Source organism: Anolis sagrei, chromosome 1 (assembly GCF_037176765.1).
Source record: "Anolis sagrei isolate rAnoSag1 chromosome 1, rAnoSag1.mat, whole genome shotgun sequence".
In the NCBI taxonomy this organism is placed as follows: domain Eukaryota; kingdom Metazoa; phylum Chordata; class Lepidosauria; order Squamata; family Dactyloidae; genus Anolis; species Anolis sagrei.
Window position 1 is genome coordinate 28,024,202 of NC_090021.1, and position 18,957 is coordinate 28,043,158.

The 18,957-nt window shown below is 47.6% G+C and overlaps 2 protein-coding genes across 2 annotated transcripts in view; one reads left to right on the plus strand and one right to left on the minus strand.

The window, feature by feature from the left end:
* SIX2 (SIX homeobox 2) overlaps positions 1-18,957 on the plus strand; it is a 171,987-nt gene that overhangs the window by 145,902 nt on the left and 7,128 nt on the right. The gene's annotated exons all lie outside the window — the stretch shown is intronic.
* SIX3 (SIX homeobox 3) lies at positions 7,512-18,946 on the minus strand. Its single transcript, XM_060754398.2, has 2 exons — positions 17,505-18,946; positions 7,512-10,123 (listed from the first exon to the last, which is right to left on the minus strand). The coding sequence occupies exons 1-2, from the start codon at positions 18,335-18,337 to the stop codon at positions 9,931-9,933; spliced, it is 1,026 nt and encodes a 341-aa protein (XP_060610381.2). The 5' UTR covers positions 18,338-18,946; the 3' UTR covers positions 7,512-9,930.

An 18,957-nucleotide genomic window follows, 5' to 3' on the forward strand; every position in this document is an offset into this window, starting at 1 on the left:
AGGGCGGTATACAAATATAGTAAATAAATAAATATAGTAAATAAATAAAACCTTATGAAGTTCTCGAGGTCGCCATAAGGGTGGGCCATAAGGCGACTTGAAGGCGCACACCCCGTTGTATAGGCACCTTGAAGGGAAGCAAGAGGACGCAACCACAAGCTCTCAACCTTGCCTCCCCCAAGTTTGGAAACAAGAGGCAGGAACCCCACTTCGTCCAGAGTCCTCCATTGCGGCCCGCCCCCTTCCTGGCCTGTCAATCACTTCTCCGGAGCGAGCGCCCTCTGGCGGCGCTGGGCGGCTTTGCCTGCCTCCCCCCCCCCCCCCTCCCAATCCTTCCTTCCTCGCCTTGGCTGCCATCTGGTCTCCTCCTCGGCTCCCCTGGCTTGGCTCTCGCCTATTGATCAAAACGCACTTCAGCTTCCGAGTAATTTCATCTTAATCAACAGTCCAGCTTGTCCCGGATAATAAACTAATACAGGAGAAGGGGGCTGTCGATAACGATCGGCCAAGGAGGGAAGAACAGGGGAGGGCGGAGGAGGGGAGCCCCCCAGTTTGGTGTTTTTCGATAGGCCCTATCTTCCCCAGGCAGATGGCTCCGGTGGGGCGCGAGCAGAGGCTTAGATGCAGATTTTCATAGATTTACACCTCAATCAACCCTTGAGGTTCCCCTTGTCAATCCTGCAGCAACTTCGGGTTTTTGCCTCCTCCGATTTATTAATGTTTTTCTCTAGATGCGGAGGCTTTAAGGGGAACTTGAGAAACCTCCCAGGCTTGAATATGGTGCGACTCGGGAGCCAAAGTCCCTCAAGTATTAGAGGAAAGAGGAAGGAAAACAAAGCAAGGAGAGAGAAGGGGAAAGGCTGTATGGACCTGAAGCTACTATATGGACTCGCGTATAAGTCGAGGGCAGGTTTGGGAGCCAAGATTATGAATTTTGATATGATTCTCTGGACAAATCGAGGCTCTTTTCTCAAAGGGGGAGGAAGGCCAGTGTTTTTCAAAAAGGCTTTGAAAAAGGCCAGAAAGAGGAGAGTAGTGGGAGTTGAAGTCCAGGTGTTTTGGACTTCAACTCCCACCATTCCTAACAGCCTCAGGCCCTTTCCTTTCCTCCCTCAGTAATTTAAGCATTAATGTTTTCCTAAACATTAAACATCAACCGACCTGAGTCCCTCGTCGAGGTTGAGAAGGCCGGTATAGAAATCCTCTAAATCTAAATAAATAAATAAATGTTAGGAAAATCCTGAGTTGTTTCTGACAGAGCAGCTCCTGATGCTCTACGCCAAAGCATGGGCAGACTTGGGCCCTCCAGGTGTTTTGGACTTCAACTCCCACCATCCCTAACAGCCTCAGGCCATTTCCTTTCCCCCCTCAGTCGCTTAAGCAGAAATTTTTTCCTTAACATTAGGAAAATCCTGAGTTCCTTCTGACAGAGCAGCCCCTGATGCTCTAAGCCAAGGCATGGGCAGACTTGGGCCCTCCAGGTGTTTTGGACTTCAACTCCCACCATTCCTAACAGCCTAAGCAGCTGAAGGGAAAAGGAAAGAACCTGAGGCTGTTAGGAATGGTGGGAGTTGAGTCCAAAACACCTGGAGGGTCCAAGTTTGCCCATGCCTGGTTTAATCTCACTAAAACGTGCTGCAGGAAGATCCGATTCATATCTATTCATATCTAAAGGAAGGGGAAACTATTCGCTCTTTGCTTCTCAAAGGCTGGACGCTGCTTCCTCAAATCATCACCAAGTCTCTTCTGGAGAAAAGAATTCATAGCACAAGTCAACTCGAAATCAGACCGAATCGTCCTCTCGTCCCCATGAGTTTTAAACTGGATTCCAACTGGACTTCGAATCCATCCTCATCAACCAACCCGCAAGCCTGAAATGAGACTGGAAATCTCCTTCTAATCTCAAAACTTGGCAGAAAAGGCGGGATTACAATGTCTGGAACCAAAATAAAGTTCCTTTCAAACCTCTGAATAATTCCAAGTCACTCTGTTCGCCTACAAAGACCTGAAACCCAGACAAAGCAGAATCCCAGATCTTCCTCCTCCCGAAAAGGAAAAGGACAGATTGGCCTAGCGATAACCCGGCCTGTATGGCCACATTCCAGAAGCATTCTCTTCCGACGTTTCGCCTGACATTTCGCTGATACCTGAGGAGAGAATGCTTCTGGAGCACGGCCATACAGCCCAGAAAACTCACAACAACCACGGCCATGAAAGCCTTGAACCATACATTGAACATCTCTACGGGGAGAAAATGTTCCAAGATACCTTGAGGATGCCTGACATAAATGCAGATAAAACGTCAGGAGAGAATGCTTCTGGAACATCACCATACAGCCCGAAAAACTCACAGCAACCCTGTCCTCAAGTTGACTTTAACTTAGGGCGACCCTATCACTGAGAGACCTCCCAGTGATCCCTGCCATGAAAGCCTTCGACAATAACACAAGGGATTCTCCAGACATCACTGAACATCAACAGGGGATAGAATGTGGGTTGCTGTGAGTTTTCCGGGCTGCATGAAGCATTCCAGAAGCATTATCTCCTGAGGTTTCGCCCACATCTATGGCAGGCATCCTCAGAGGATGAGGGGTCTGCCAGGATGCCTGCCACTCAGGAGAGAATGCTTCTGGAACATAGCCATACAGCCCAGAAAACTCACAGCAACCCAGGGATTCTGGCCATGGAAGTCTTCGACAACACAGGGATAGACGCCTCGAATTCCTTTTTTTTCCTTTTGGAAGGTGGGTGACGAAGTAACGCAACGACCAAGTACTTTCTATGGGTTGACTTCCGAAAAGGGAATTCGAGATTACAGAATTGCTTGGCAATCCTCGTTGCTGCATTTCAGGGCACACTAATTCGGAGGGGAGAAAATGTGGATCCTAAACGGTTTGCACGACAAGGGATTGGAGGTCTTTCTGCTTCTCCTTCCCAGCAGAGAGACCAATTTAATCTCATCTGAATCCATTTCATCTGAAATCGGATGGATCCACACTGCAGATTAAATGCAGGTCAACCGCATTATATGGGTCTACACCAGGCATGGGCAAACTTGGGCCCTCCAGGTGTTTTGGACTTCTACCATTCCTAATAGTCTCAGGCCCCCTCCTTTTCCTTTTCCTTTCCTATATTGGAAACCACCCTGAGTCCTCTTGGGGAGATAGGGCGGTATATAAATAAAGATAATTATTATTGTTATTATTATTATTATTATTATTATTACTATTTCTTCCGTTTCCGCTTAAGTGGCTGAGGGGGGAAAGGAAAGGGCCTGAGGCTGTTCAGAATGGTAGGAGTTGAAGTCCAAATCATCTGAGACACCGAACTTTGCTCATGCCTGGTCTACACTGACGACTGAAGTGAACTGGACTGAAAAGCAACAGTTCCGAAGAAGGTTATTCCAACCCATAAAGAGCCATTGGAGCTGACTTGAGTCCCATGAAACGCAATGGGATGGAGTCAGCCATAGGGTCAGGGAGGGCTCTGGAGGTGAGCTCTCTTTGAAGGCAATGGTTGGGGGGGGGGGGGAGGAAAGGGTATCTTACGGAGTAAAATGCTTCCTCTTTTTTTCAAAAATGAAGCTCGAGATTTAGGTTTGAGCAGCATGATCTCCCATCCAGAACAAATGGCAAGGAGTTTCTTGCTAGTATTTCGGATTGGGGACACATTCCTACAAATTGTTCGGCCAATTCGACTTATTTGGGAGAAGCGGATGCTTTACTAACAAACTGCAAACTGGGTGTAAGCTAATAGGGTAAGGGAGTGGGGCCGAACCATGCCTGGGGGGAATCAGGTATGTATGTGATACACATACACATATATAGGTTGTCCCCTGACATTAAGTCCAGTCGTGTTGGACTCTGGGGGTTGGTGCTCATCTCCATTTCTAAGCCGAAGAGCAGGTATTGTCCACAGACACCTCCAAGGTCATGTGGCCTGCATGACTGCCGTACCTATTAATCTACTCACATTTGCATGTTTTCGAACTGCTAAGTTGGCAGAAACTAGGGCAGACAGTGGGAGCTCCCCGGATTCGGTTAACTCAAGTTCAGCAGCTCAGTGCTTTAATCCACTGAGCCAAGGGGGGATGGACTCATATATAGATAGACAGAAAGGACCCCCCCCCAAATGGGGGCTCATAGATAGATAGATAGATAGATAGGACCCCCCCCCCCCATGGGTTAAACCCTTGTGCCGGCAGGACTTAAGACCACAGGTCCGAGGTTCGAATCCAGGGAGAGCACGGATGAGCTCCCTCTGTCAGCTCCAGCTCCCCTTGCGGGGACATGAGAGAAGTCTTCCAAAAGGATGATAAAACATCAAAACATCAGGGGATTCCCCTGGGCAACGTCCTTGCAGATTGCCAATTCTCTCACCGGAAGCAACTTGCAGTTTCTCAAGTCGCTCCTGACACTACACACACACACACACATATACATATATACATATACACACTATATATACACAGTATACACACAGTATATATAGATATACACACTATACACACACACACACACACTATATATATATATGTGTGTGTGTGTGTGTATATATGTATGTATGCATATATTTCTATATATCTAGATAATGTGTGTACATGTGTATACATATATGTGTGTGTGTGTGTGTGTGTGTGTAGTCTGGAACGACCTGAGAAACTGCAAGAACGACTTGAGACACAAATTATCTAGAAATAGATACAGTAGTATATATACACAAATATATACAGTACTAGTAAGGTTGTTTTAATAACCTTAGGAATCCAAGGAGATGCTGGGAATGGCGGGCTTTGCTTGGCCTTTCTGCCCAAAGGGCCAAGGAAGCCTCCGAGGAGAGCCTCTTCACCCCCCCCCCCCCCCACTTCTTCATTCGCCAACAGACTGTCTGAGAAAACCATTCCCGTCCTTCCTTCCCTAAGCTCGAAATCACGATATTCCCAACAAGCGGATAAATCAATCAAAGTAAGTGGATTTTCTCTCCCTCTTTTTTTTATTCTCTCTGTCTGCCTGACTCTTCTCTCCGTCGGCGAGGGGCTCCAGGCAAGATCTAAACATCAAACCCAACAGACACAAAGGCGAGGGTCCCGATCCAGACTATGGCTGGATCTCCACTGACATATAATGCAGTTCAAACTGTATTATACGACGGCGTGGATTCTGCCAGAGTCAAAAGAAGAGGGGGAAGACCTGATTCGTCTTTCCCACTGAAAGCGGCAGAAGTTCAGCAGCCTCCCTAGTTCTCCTTCTGGTCCAACCCCATCCCTTCTCTGGAGGTTTATACAATAGGCCAGCTTTCCAGGAGGATGCCAAAGCTTTCCTCCGAAAATCCTTCGGAAAGACACCAAACCCTTTTTTTCCACGACGCACACCTCGGACAAGAAAAGTGACTCGACCCTCCCGAGACAAAATGGGAAATGCGTGCTTCCCTGATTCGAAGCAAAGTTTCCAAAGTCTAGTTTCAAGTAAAAACAAGTTTGAGAATCCACCTCTTCCTGAATTCGCGCCTGACTAACCTGCCCTGGGGCCCAGAGAAAGCGGGGGCGGAGGAGGAAGGGGAGGATGTGGAAGGGGAAAGGGGAGAATATATATATATTCCCCCCCCCCATATATATATATATGGGGGGGGGGATATAATTTTGAATGCGCCAAGCGAAGAAAGACCCCTTTCAGCCCGTGGAACCGGCTCCTTGGGCGTCGAGAAAGCCATGAAAGGAGACAGGAGCATGTTGGTGGGCTTTCCAGAGGGGTGGCTTACTGGGTTAGGGTCTCCTGGACCGATCCCACCTCAAAGTAAAGGGTTCAAAATACACACACATTCCGTCCAAAAACAAAAAAACAATCGGAAGTATTATTTGGAGTGGCGCTAAGCACAAAGAGAACTAGCATTTAGGCGGAAAGGATAAAAGAATGGATTGTTGTGAGTTTTCCGGGCTGTATGGCCATGTTCCACAAGCATTCTCTCCTGACGTTTCGCCTGCATCTATGGCAGGCATCCTCAGAGATTGTGAGGTCTGTTGGAAACCGAGTAAGTGAGGTTTATATAGTCCAGGGTGGGAGAAAGAAATCTAGTCTGTTGAAGACAAGTCTGGATGTTGCAATGGTTCACCTTGATTACTACACTTGATCTTAGCCAAAAGGCTGAGAAGCGATTAGCATTAAAAAGCCTTGCAGCTTCAAGGCCTGGCTGATTCCTGCCTGGAGGAATCCTTTGTTGGAAGGTGTCAGATCTCACAACATCTGAGAATGCCTGCTATGGATGCAGGCGAAACTTCAGGAGGGAATGCTTCTGGAGTTCGGTCATACAGCCCTGAAAACTCACAACAACCTAGCGATTCCGGCCATGAAAGCCTTCGACTATGCAATAAAAATAATGTTTGAAACCTAGAAGCGATAAGGAAACTAGGCTGAGAAGGTGCCCCACCTGCCGTGGGTTGGAAAGGAGTGGGGCGAAAGGCAAGCTGATGGACCCCCAAGAAAAGGAAGTCGAAGGAGAGGAGTTTTCTCCAACCCACTCGAGTTACACGAGTGGAAAAATACAGCTCCCTCCCAGGACATTCTCCCGTCGCTAAAGCCACGGCGAGTTCAAAGGGTCGTCTTGGCTTCTGTGGGATTTGGGAAGTCATTCGAGGCCTGGTCCGATCCCAAAGCACCCAAAGCTGAATCGGAAGGCATTCCCAGAGAGCTGAATGGCCTTGGCCATCACTTCCAAGGGCTCGCCATGACCCTGGCGTGTCAACTGAGGAAGGTCCTCCAGTCGTCAACAACTTCGCCAGATTGCTCGAGATGTGGATGGTTGTCTTTCACGGGAAGGACAAAGAGAGGTCACAAAGCCAGAGAAACTAATTTGAAGACTTCGGCAAAGGTCAGTTTAGATCAGACATGGGCAAACTTGGGCCCTCCAGGTGTTTTGGACCCGGAGGGGCCTGAGACTGTTAGGAATGGTGGGAATTGAAGCTCAAAACACCTGGAGGGTCTAAGTTTACCCATGCCTGGTTTAATCTCACGAAAACGTGCTTCAGGAAGACCCGATTCGTAACTATTCGTATCTATTGAGGTTCCTCCAAGGCCCATCTAGTCCCTTCCGAGGGTGCGTCTATGCTCTGAGATGAATGCAGTTTGACACCACTTGAACTGTCATGGCTTCATGTTATGGAATCCTGGGACTTGTAGTTTGGTGATGCATTAGCACTTTTTGGCAGAGAGAGCTCCAACTCCCACGGTTCCATAGCGTTGCGCCATGGCAGCTCCAAGTGGTATCAAACTGCGTTAACTCGATGGTGCAGATGGTCATGGTCATAATATCATGAGCGTGAAGGGGACTTACTTCCGAGGAAGCCAGTCCTGGAGCCTGGGACGGGTTGAACCGGAACTGCTTCGACGGCTTAAACGCCTTCTGGGTGGGGAAATTCGACAGCCAGGGATTCCCCCCACCGAAACCAACATGTATTTAGAAAAATAAAGATTCATTGAAGCGTCAAAGTAGAGGAAAATAACACCAACGTCGCTGAATAGATAAGAAAAAATGGAATACTGTATTTGATTGGTTTCTCTCTTTTTTTAAGAAAGTTTGTACATAGAGATAAACACGCAGTAAAGGAAAACAAGTGGCATGAGCGTCCTAGGCGGAGTTGAAGAAGAGATTTCAAACCCCCCTCCCCCAAAGAAAGCGGCTATTTAGTATTGAAGGACTCGGGAAACTAAATGATTTTTGCATCAGAGAAATATAGTGACACCTTTTGCCTGTTTTTTTCGTCTGTCGCCAAGGTCTCTTTTTGGAAACGGAACCCGTCACCTCTTGACGGCAAAAGTTTGTGCAAGGAACTCGAGTCTGGGGACTATGAAGGAGGGAAAAGAGCAGGAGAGGAAGGAAAGAAAGAAAAGCAGGAGGGAAAAGTCTGGGGACAATGAGGGAGGGGGAAAGAGCAGGAGAAGAGGGAAAGAAAGGCAAGAGGGAAGAGTCCGGGGGACTTGAGGGAGGGAAAAGAGCAGGAGAAGAAGGAAAGAAAGAAAGGCGAGAGGGAAAAGTCTGGGGACTATGAAGGAGGGAAAAGAGCAGGAGAGGAAGAAAAGAAAGAAAAGCAGGAGGGAAAAGTCTGGGGACAATGAGGGAGGGAAAAGAGCAAGTGAAGAAGGAAAGAAAGGCAAGAGGGAAGTGTCCGGGGGACTTGAGCTAGGGAAAAGAACAGATGAAGAAGGAAAGAAAGAAAGGCGAGAGGGGAAAGTCTGGGGACTATGAGGGAGGGAAAAGAGCAGGAGAAGAAGAAAAGAAAGGCAAGAGGGAAAAGTCCGAGGACTTGAGGGAGGGAAAAGAGCAGATGAAGAAGGAAAGAAAGAAAGGCAAGAGGGAAGAGTCTGAGGACTTGAGAGGGGGAAAAGAGCAGGAGAAGAAGTAAAGAAAGAAAAGCAAGAAGAGCCTGGGGACTGCTCCGTTTCCAAATAAAAGAGGGAAAGAGGGAGGGAAAAGAGCAGGAGGAGAAGGAAAAAGAGAAAGAGAAAGGGGGGGGGGGGGCAGAGAGCGAGAGAGAAGGAAGAGAGACAAGGAAAAGAAGAGCCCAAAAATCTCATATACAAGCAATTTTTTTTCTACACATATATTACAAACCGGAGGAGGAGGAGGAGGGAGGGGAGGGGGTAAGGACCGCTTCGCTTAAGATATTATACATAATTCATATAAAATTTTGAAATAAAAATAAAAATCTGTTACAGTCATTAACTATTCTTTTTCCACATTTATAACCAGTACCCACAAAACAGGCAGTGACAGAAAGTGTAGAAAAAAAGGTGCTTTACGAAGAAAAATGATTGTCTGTTGAACCAAAGATTAAAAATAAAAACAAATTATTATTATTTCAAAAAGAAAATAATAATAACAGCAACCCAACGAGGGAAGGGAAGAGAAAGAAAGAAAGGGGAGGGAGGGAGGGAGGGGCAAAATTGCTTCTAGTTTAAAACCATCGCATATTTGAGGATTGGGAGGAGGAGGAGGAGGAGGAGGGGGTTTACAGAGCCATAGAGACACATTGTTAAAAAATCCAACCGAAAGGCGATAAACATTTGTTATTTCCCTCTTCAAAGAGTTCCTTTTTTTAAAAAAAACGCATTTTTTTCCTTTTTCTTTGTTTGTACAAACTTGCTCGGCGTCGTCTTTTCTTCTCTCCCCTCCCTTTCCCAAGTCTTTTTGAATTTTTTTTGTCCATTTATTATAGAGAATAATATATTTCCCTCCCCACCTCCCCATACAAATTGAATTCATCACCGTCATGCAAAAAATGGGTGAAGTAAATGCAGTCTTTGATGGGAAAGCGCGATTCATGAGACCAAAAAAAATAAAAAATAAAAACCCCGAACCAAAAAAATAAAGAAAAGAGAGCTTCCAACGTGCTTGGGATATATTTTTGTTTTGTTTTGTCCGACAAAGAATACAAAGGTCGCCTTCTTTCCTTCCTCCCTTCCTTCCTCAATAAGAATAGTCACTTAGCAAAGCATGACCACCATCATCATCATCAATAATAATAATAATAATAGTAATAATAATATTTTCTTTCCCCTGCTGCAGCATCGCCAACCGTCCAAGTTTGTGGTTTGTTTCCTTCCTTTTGTGTTCTGTCTTCCCCTCAATGGACAGCTTATTTTTTCCATTTGCTTGAGTTTTTCAATTAAGGAAAAACTCTTTCCAATGTCACTTTCCTTATGAATAGGAGGGGGAATGTTCAGTATTTTGGAAAGGCTTTATTATTATTATTTTTCCTTTGTTGTCCCTTAATTATTATGGAGTTGTTTTCATCCTCTCTTTCTCCTTAGGTTTATCTGTTTTGTTCAATGTAATGTTTAAATATAATTTTATGTTGTTATGTTGTTGTTATTATTATTATTACATTTTTTTCCAAGAAAAAAACACAAGTGTACTGGTTGGCGTTCCTTTCCGTTATCATACATCACATTCTGAGTCGCTGGAGGTTACCGAGAGGATGGAGGTGCCGGTCTCGGCTCTTTCGGTCAAGCTGGAGACGCTGGTGGTGGGGCTGGCCGCCGTGGAGGGCGACTCGGCCGAGCTGTGGGTCGGGCAGCCCGGCTCCGACAGGGACCGCATCCCGCTCTGTCCGATGGCCTGGTGCTGGAGCCTGAGGGGAGCAAGCACAGAAAGGACGATGCAGACCAGGGAAGCACACCACGCGGGACGCACCGCACGCACCCCAGACAAAGGCCGGCCAAGCACGACGTGGCTCGGGCTGCCTTATACGCTTCCACGCTGAGCACAGAGTGTCTCACAAGGCAGAGGAGATCCAGCCGGAAAGGAGAGGAGAGGAGGCGCGCGACAAGGCGCAAAGGCAGAGAGAAAGCGAGCCAACCTCTCTCCGCCTCCAGACTCTCTCCTTGGAACCGAAGCTGGCTCTGCCCTGACCACACAATACAGCCTCAACTGCAGCCTAGGCTTCTACACTTTGAACCATATAACTCAGCTTGCATTGAACTGCATTGGATGGTCAGCAAAGAAGCATACAACTCTACTTGCATTGAACTGCATTATATGGCCAGTGTGCAGCCATATAGCTTAGTTTGCATTGTACTGCATTACATGAGCGGTGTAAAACCGTGCAACTCAGCTTGCACTGAACTGCATTGTATGGTCAGCAAAGAAGCATATAACTCTACTTGTATCGAACTGGTCGGCAAAGAAGTATATAACTCAGCTTGCACTGAATTGCATTGTATGCTCACCCTATAACTCAGCCTGTATTGGACTGCATTATATGGTCAGTGTTGAAACATATAACTCAGCTTGCATTGAACTGCATTACATGAGCGGTGTAAAACCGTGCAACTCAGCTTGCACTGAACTGCATTGTATGGTCAGCAAAGAAGCATACAACTCTACTTGCACTGAACTGCATTATATGGCCAGTGTGCAACCATATAGCCCAGACTGCATTGAACTGCGTTACATGAACAGTGTAAAACCGTGTAACTCAGCTTGCACTGAACTGCATTGTATAGTCATCAAAGAAGCATATAACTCTACTTGTGTCGAACTATATTGCATGGTCAGCAAAGAAGCATATAATTCAGCTTGCACTGAATTGCATTGTATGCTCACCCTATAACTCAGCCTGTATTGAACTGCATTATATGGTCAGTGTTGAAACATATAACTCAGCTTTCATTGAACTGCATTGTGTGGTCAGCAAAGAAGCATATAATTCTAATTGCATTGAATTGTATTATATGTTCAGTGTGCAGGTATATAACACAGACTGCATTGAACTGCATTACATGGTCCTTGTAAAACCGTGTAACGCTGCTTGCATTGAACTGCATTGTATGGTCAGCAAAGAAGCATACAACTCAGCTTGCACTGAAGTGCATTGTATGGTCACTCTATAACTCAGCCTGTATTGGACTGCATTATATGGTCAGTGTCGAAACATATAATTCAGCTTGCATTAAACCGCATGGAGTGGTCAGCAAAGAAGCATATAACTCTACTTGTATCGAACTATATTGCATGGTCAGCAAAGAAGCATAGAACTCTCCTTGCATTGAATTGCATTGTATGGTGAATAAAGAAGCATAGAACTCAACTTGCATTTAACTGTATTATACGTCCAATGTGCAGCCATGTAACTCAGACTGCATTGAACTGCATTATATGATCAGTGTAAAACCGTACAACTCAGCTTGCACTGAACTGCATTGTATGCTCACCCTATAACTCAGCTTGTATTGGACTGCATTATATGGTCAGTATCAAAACATAACTCAGCTTGCGTCAAACTGCATGGCGTGATCAGCAAAGAAGCATATAACTCAACTTGCACTGAATTGCATTGTATGTTCACCCTATAACTCAGCCTGCATTGGACCACATTATATGGTCAGTGTCGAAACATATAACTCAGCTTGCATTGAACTATATTGCGTGGTCAGCAAAGAAGCATATAACTCAACTTGCATTTAACTGTATTATACGTCCAGTGTGCAGCCATATAACTCAGACTGCATTGAACTGCATTATAATGGTCACTGTAAAATCGCATAACTCAGCTTGCACTGAACTGCATTGTATGGTCAGCAAAGAAGCATATAACTCAGCGTGCATTGAATTGCATTGTGTGGTCACCATATAACTAAGCCTGCATTGAAATGCACTGTAAGGTCAGTGCGCAGCCATATAACTCAGACTGCATTGAACAGCATTACATGATCAGTGTAAAACCGTGTAACTCAGTTTGCACTGAACTGCATTTGTATGGGCTGCGTAGAACCATATCAGTCGGCTTGCACGGCTTGCATCGAACTATATTGCATGGTCAGCAAAGAAGAATAGAACTCTACTTGCATTGAAGTGCATTATATGTCCACTGTGCAGTCATATAGTTCAGACTGCATTGAACTGCATTACATAGCCAATGTAAAACCGTATAATTAAGCTTGCATTGTATGGTCAGCAAAGAAGCCTATAACTCAGTTTGCACTGAATTGCATTCTATGGTCACCATATAACCCAGCCTGTATTTAACTGCATTGTATGTTCAGTACACAGCCATACAACTCAGACTGCATTGAACTGCATTACATGGTCAGTGTAAAACCATATAACTCAGCTTGCTCTGAACTGCATTGTATGGTCAGCAAAGAAGCCTTTAACTCAGCTTGCATTGAATTGCATTGTATAGTAGTCGCCATATAACCCAGCCTGTATTGAACTGCACTATATGGTCAGTGCGCAGCCATATAACTCAGATTGTCAGTGCAAAACCGTGCAACTCAGTTTACATTGAACTGCACTGCATGGTCAGCAAAAAAAGCATATAATTCAGATTGCATTGACTAGCACTGTATGGTCAGCATACAACTCGGCCTGTATTTAACTGCATTGTATGGTCAGTGCTCTGCCATATAACCCAAACTGCATTAAACTGCATTTCATGGTCAGTGTAAAACCATATAACCCAGCGTGCATTGATCAGCATTGTATGGTCAGCAAATAAGCATATAAATCAGCTTGGATTGAATTGCATTGTATGGTCACCATATAACTCTGCCTGTATTGAACTACATTATATGGTCAGTGTAGAACCAAATAACTCAGCTTGCATTGAACTGCATTGTGTGGTCAGCAAGGAAGCATATAACTCTACTTGCATTGAACTGTATTATATGGCCAGTGTGCATCCATATAGTTCAGACTGCATTGAACTGCGTTACATGGTCATATACTCAGCTTGCGCTGAATTGCATTGTATGGTCACCATCTAACTCAGCCTGTACTGAACCGCATTATGTGCTCAGTGTAGAACCGTATCATGCAATTTGAACTGTGTTATATGGTGATCCACTGACCATATAATGCAGTTCAATGCAGTTCCATTATGTGGTCAGTGTAGAACCAGTCTGAGATTTCTATGAACTGTAGATCCCAGCATTCTGGAAAGTCAGGGGCGCCAGTCTAGGCACGCCCCTCTTTGCCCCAACTCAGGCTTTCCCCCCAAATAATAAACCCCATTGAAAAGAATCGCTTCCAGCCTCCAAAACAACCACCTACACTTTTTTTTTGAATTTTTGCCGCTTTGGCCCGATCTCTAATGCCTTAAAATGAAGGTTGAACTGAATTTATATGGCAGTATAGATCCAGCCTTTCTTTCGGCCTTCTCCCCGAATGTACACAAACATAGATACTTACAAGGTGGGTCAAAAGTCACAAAGGGGTTTCAATATTTAATCATTCCTTTATGCTTTACTCTAATTACAATAGAATCATGTACAGTATAAATAGGAAATTATATTACATTATGTGCAAAATCTTTTTCCCTAAAAGTTCTTGAAACACCAGACGCATTTGTGACTTTTGGCCCATGGACTTTGGTATCTTCCCTCTCTTTTCGGCCTCCATGTCCCTTTCGCAACTAAGAATCTCCCCAATATATATAATGTACACACACAAATGTATATAGAGACACTTTCTCTTTCTTCCCCGGGATGTCAAAGCGGAGTAAATAAGGCGGGAGGGAAGGAGAAGTCAGAAAGAGCTTTCAAAAAGCAGCTGCAAAGAAAAGTCTTTCTCCTGCTGCTTTCTTTTTTTCGAGAGGGGGGTGAAACACAACACAAAAAAGCTACTCTCTCGCTCACATATCGCCGGACACCTTTTTGGGGCGCAAATAATATTTTCCCAGATATTTTCCATCCAGGCATTCAGGCGGGGGAAAAGGGAGGAGGGTGATGGGCCTTCATTTAACCTTCCCAGTCTATCCCAGTCCTGGCCACTTCGGCCACCAGTAAGTGACCTGTCCACTGGCAGCGTGGAGAGTCACAAAGGGTCCCCCTACGAGAAAGGAAGGGCCACCCGAGACGCTTTGCTGAGATCCCACGCGGAAAGGAAGATATTGTCTTGGGGATATAAATAAAACACCCACACAAAGACACCAGCCTCTGTGGCTGGCTCGTAAAACAACAGGGAGAGAAAGCAGCCTTTCCCAAATCATGGGTCATATAGGCACATCATTCCCTTCTTTGGATACTCGCCCCTATAGCGTTTGTTTTGTTGGACAGGACAAAAATTGGTTTCTCAAAGTGAGCTTGGAAAGACTCAAGAGGGACGGACAGACAAAGGAATAGAGGAATACATCCCCGGGCACTGAACCCTACAATTGTCAACAACGACGCCAGATTGTTCCCAATTTGGTTGGGTGTTTTTCGTGGGAAGGAGAGAAGGGTGCCATAAAGCCAGAGGGAATTATTATTATTATTATTATCAGGAAGTGTCCGACGTGTGATCCAATACAACAGCCAGCAGAATGTCTGCTATGGACTCATCTTATTGTGTTTCAAATAATAATAATAATAATAATAATAATAATAATAATAATGTGTAACTTGAGTAGAATATTCTCCATGTTATCCCAGGCTCGGCCGAGGGCCCTTCCACACAGCCCTAGAATATCGTGGCAGACAATCCCACAGTATATGCTTTGAACTGGGTTATCTGTGTCCACACTACTATAAATTCAAAGCAGAAAATGTGGGATTTTACTCAGCTGTGTGGAAAAGGCCAGAGGTTGCCTTGGATCTTGAATCGGATCAAAGAAAGGCGCGTGGCGGGGAATTGAGCCCACTTTGCGAAAGAGAAGGAAAAGTCCCGTTTCCAGAAGCAAAGGATCAAATGTAAAAAAAAAAAAAAAAGGAAAACCCTGTGGGCTGAACTCTCCTCTCTTTCTTCAAAAGCTTTGGAAAATTATGTATCTTGGCACAAGTGGATTTTAGGATCGTTTGAGCTCACTTCTTTGGCCCACAGCTGAATAAAAACATTTCTGTTTTGAACTGGAATATATGGTAGTGTGGACTCAAATAACCCAGTTCAAAGCAGATATTGTGGGATTTTCTGCCTTGATATTGTAGGTGGAAGAAGGGCCTTTTGATTCCCCAGTGTGCTGATTATTTTTTAAATTCCCAACGGTGGCGACCTCCTTTTTTAAAGTTTCCTGGTAAACCTTTCGCAGTGTGGATTGCATTTGTGCCTCCATCCCAGTCACTTTTGCCCAAAGTGGAGGGCTGCGAGTGGGGCTCTGGGCGCCTTCTGTCTCCCCTCCAAATTCACGACAAATCTCCCCATGTCTTTGACTGAAATTAAATCGGCAGAGACTCTTTTGTTCCCTTCCCTGTCCCCTTTTTTGAATGGCCTGCGAGCCACAAAAAGAAGCGCAAATGGGTCTCCGTGCCACAAAAAACATGCTTTTTGGTCTCTCACGCTACTCCCACCCGGCCCTGGATATTATTTACCCCTCAACCAAGGCGGAAACCCTTAGGAAAAATAAATGCCAGGCTCTGGAGGGGAGGGACGGGCAACTTTTTGCAATGCTTTGCCTCTCTTTGCTTTCCTTTGGCGCCCTTTCCTCTGCCTTCTCTTTATCTTGATCCCCCCTCTCAGCAAAGGGATTTGTTTGTTTGCTTGATAATGAATAAGGATAGAGAAACAGCCGCTTCCTGGTCTTCCCAGCCCCCTTCAGAAGGCAGCTTTCCATGGGTTTATTTAGAATATTTACTGAGGAAAGCTGAGAAGAAGGCGAGGGAAAAAGTTTCTGCGTTTCTTGCCTGGCGCAGATCAAGAAGCACAGCCAGCCCTCCTTTTCCCTCCTCCTCGCATTGCATTGTTTGTTATTCCAGCTCCGGGTTCATCCTTTCATGTGATCCTTTTGACAAGTCACAGCGAAAGGGCCAAGTGACATTTCAGAGACATAAAATCCAATCATAACACTAGTCGGAACTCCAATGCAAGCGGCGAGGAGGGAGGATTTATTTACAGACCGATTTGTGCCCGAGGATTGTCCGCGGAAGGGAAAACAGGACGGCTTCCGCTTCAGGCGATTTCTCTCTCTCTCCTCTCTCTCTATCTGCTTCTCTCTCCTCTCTTATGGTGATGGGTCCCTAGTTAGATCCCTCGCTTTATTCTTGTGGGTACTCAAACGGACACGCAGGTACACACGTGTTCTGAGAATTGGGGGGAATTTGAACGGGTGGAAAGAGTCCAGTTTCCAAATATATTTTAAGATCATAAGAGAGTTTGGCGAGCAGGCAAAACTTTGCAACTGGGATAGCATGGAGAACTCCAAGCGGGGAATGGAAAGGCAAACACACCTCTCTCGGCAGGATGGAGAGAGACAAAACTCCGGGTTTTTAAAGGAAGTGTCTCTTTAGAAGGAGGGAAAGAACCCCACTCAACTTTCGGGTTTCTTTTGGCTTTCCAGGAGGGGTTTCTGCCCTGCTAGAGAGGGGACCCACACTAACAACATCGCGATTTCTGGGGAGGGAAAGAGGCTCTGAAAGCCGAGCAGGGCAGCCTAACTCATGGCCTGTGGCGAGGAGCAGGGCTTGGGGGGTTCCTGGTCACGCGTGGAAGGAGGAATGCGAGTTGGGGATCCCCCAAAACCTCCTCCTGCAAGGACGCGTGAAAGTTGGGGGGAGGTATCCCTGAACTTCCGTGGGTGGGTCTGGTGGTCTGTGGTCACGCGTGGGTTAGGAAGCACGAGAGTTGGGATTTGGGGAGCCCTCACTGTTGGTTTTCAGATTCCCCAACACTCACACTCACTCCTGAGAGTCCCTGGGAGTCCCTGACCTTTGACTTGTTCACGTGTGAGTGGACGCGCAGGAGCCGGGGGTCCCCCAAACCTTCTCCCTAAAGGACTTGTGCGAATTGGGGATCCCTCACACTCCTTCCTGAAAGAACGTGGGAGAGCTGGGGGGGGGGGGGTCCCTGACTTTACGTGGGTGGGTTCGGGGGGGGGGTGTCCCATATCACGCGTGGGAACAGGGGTCCCCATTAAACCTCCTCCCTAAAGGACGCGTGGGAGTTGAGGATCCTTCCTGCTCCCTGGTGAGTAATGGGGGTTCGCACTGGTCACGGGTGGATGTCTATGCGAGAGTGGTGGGTGTCCCCTGCCCCCTACCCGTGGCCTCTCCCCTCCAACCCCACGCACAGCCCTCCCCTGCACACACTCGCGTGGGACTGACCTGTTTTTGGCGGCGGCGGCCCGGTCGCGCTGCCGTCGGTTCTTGAACCAGTTGCCGACCTGGGTGGGGGTGAGTCCCGTGGCCTGGGCCAGCTCCCTCTTCTTGCTGGGGTTGGGGTAGGGGTCCTGGAGGTACCACTCCCTCAGGAGGCTGCGAGTCCGCTCCTTGAAGCAGTGGGTCTTCTGCTCGCCGTCCCAGATGGTGCGCGGGAGCGGGAACTTCTTGCGGACGCGGTACTTGTCGACGGGGCCCAGCGGCCGGCCCCTCAGCTTCTCGGCTTCCTGGTAGTGGGCCTCGAGCCACATGGCCTGCAGCTTCCCGTGCGACTCCTTGGTGAACTTGTGGTTCTCCAGGATGTGGTAGAGGTCGCGGAAGTTGCCCGTGTGGAAGGCCACCACGGCCCGGGCCCGCAGGATGGACTCGTGCTTGTTGATGGCCTCGCAGGCGCCCGGCGCCACCGGCAGCGACCACAGGAAGCGGCCCAGGCGCTCGATGTCGCCCGTCTCCTCCAGCGTCTCGCAGACGCTGGCCACTTGCTCCGGGGAGAAGTTGAGCGTGGGCAGCTGGAACATGGACAGCTCTTCGGGCCCCACGCGCGACGAGGACGACGACGAGGAGCCGCCGCCGGCGGAGGAGCCTCCAGTGCCGCCCGAGCCTCCACCTCCGCCTCCTCCTCCGCCTCCTCCAGGTCCGGTGGTGGTGGCCCCTCCGCCGCCTCCGCTGGCCAGCAGGAGCGAGCGGTGCGGGTGGTGGTGGGCCGGGTGCGGCTCGCTGGGGAAGTTGGGCAGGAAGAAATGGGCCGGATAAAGCTCTAGAGGGGATCGGAACACCATGGGACCCAGCCTGGCGGGCGGACGGGGAGCGGGGGGACGGCGAGAAAGAAGAAGGGAGAGAGGAAGAGGAGAGGAAGAGGGATCAAGGCGAAGAGGAGGAGGAGGAAGAGGAGGAGGAGGAGGACGGGGAAGTAGAAGCAGCCCAGGAGGAGAAGGAGGAGGAGGAGGCGGAGGGGAGGGAAAGGGGGCCCACGCACCCCACGCGCATCCGCAGCCGCATAGAGACCCTCGTCCGAACCCACGCTCCCCCCTTCCTCGCTCCCACTCGCGATCAGCCCCACGCAGGCGTCCAGGAAGGCATCCGAGCCGCCGTCTTCCTTTCCCCCTTCTCTCTCTTTCTCTCTCTGGGTCTCTTGCACACTCACTCACTCACTCACTCTCTCGCACACCCAAAAGTCCCCCTGCTGCCGCCGCCGCCGCCGAGCCAAAAAAAAAAACCCACCCCAACCCAAACCAGGGGGCTTGCTTTTCAGTGACTCGGCCGCGGTCGCCCTAATGCCAACCGCCACCCGCCTCATAATATCTCTCTCTCTCCTCAATCCGCCGCGTAGTGCGGGCGCCCGAGCATTTTGTTTCGCTTTTTCTATTGGCCTGCCGGGCGTCGTTGGGGCGTCGCCATG

What these genes read in the sequence shown, in the direction of transcription:
- SIX3 (XM_060754398.2), bottom strand. Translation starts at nt 18,337, where the DNA reads ATGGTGTTCCGATCCCCTCTAGAGCTTTATCCGGCCCATTTCTTCCTG. An exon ending in GCCGCCGCCGCCAAAAACAG is followed by an intron (nt 10,124 to 17,504) that starts GTCAGTCCCACG and finishes TGCTCCCCTCAG; the next exon opens with GCTCCAGCACCAGGCCATCG.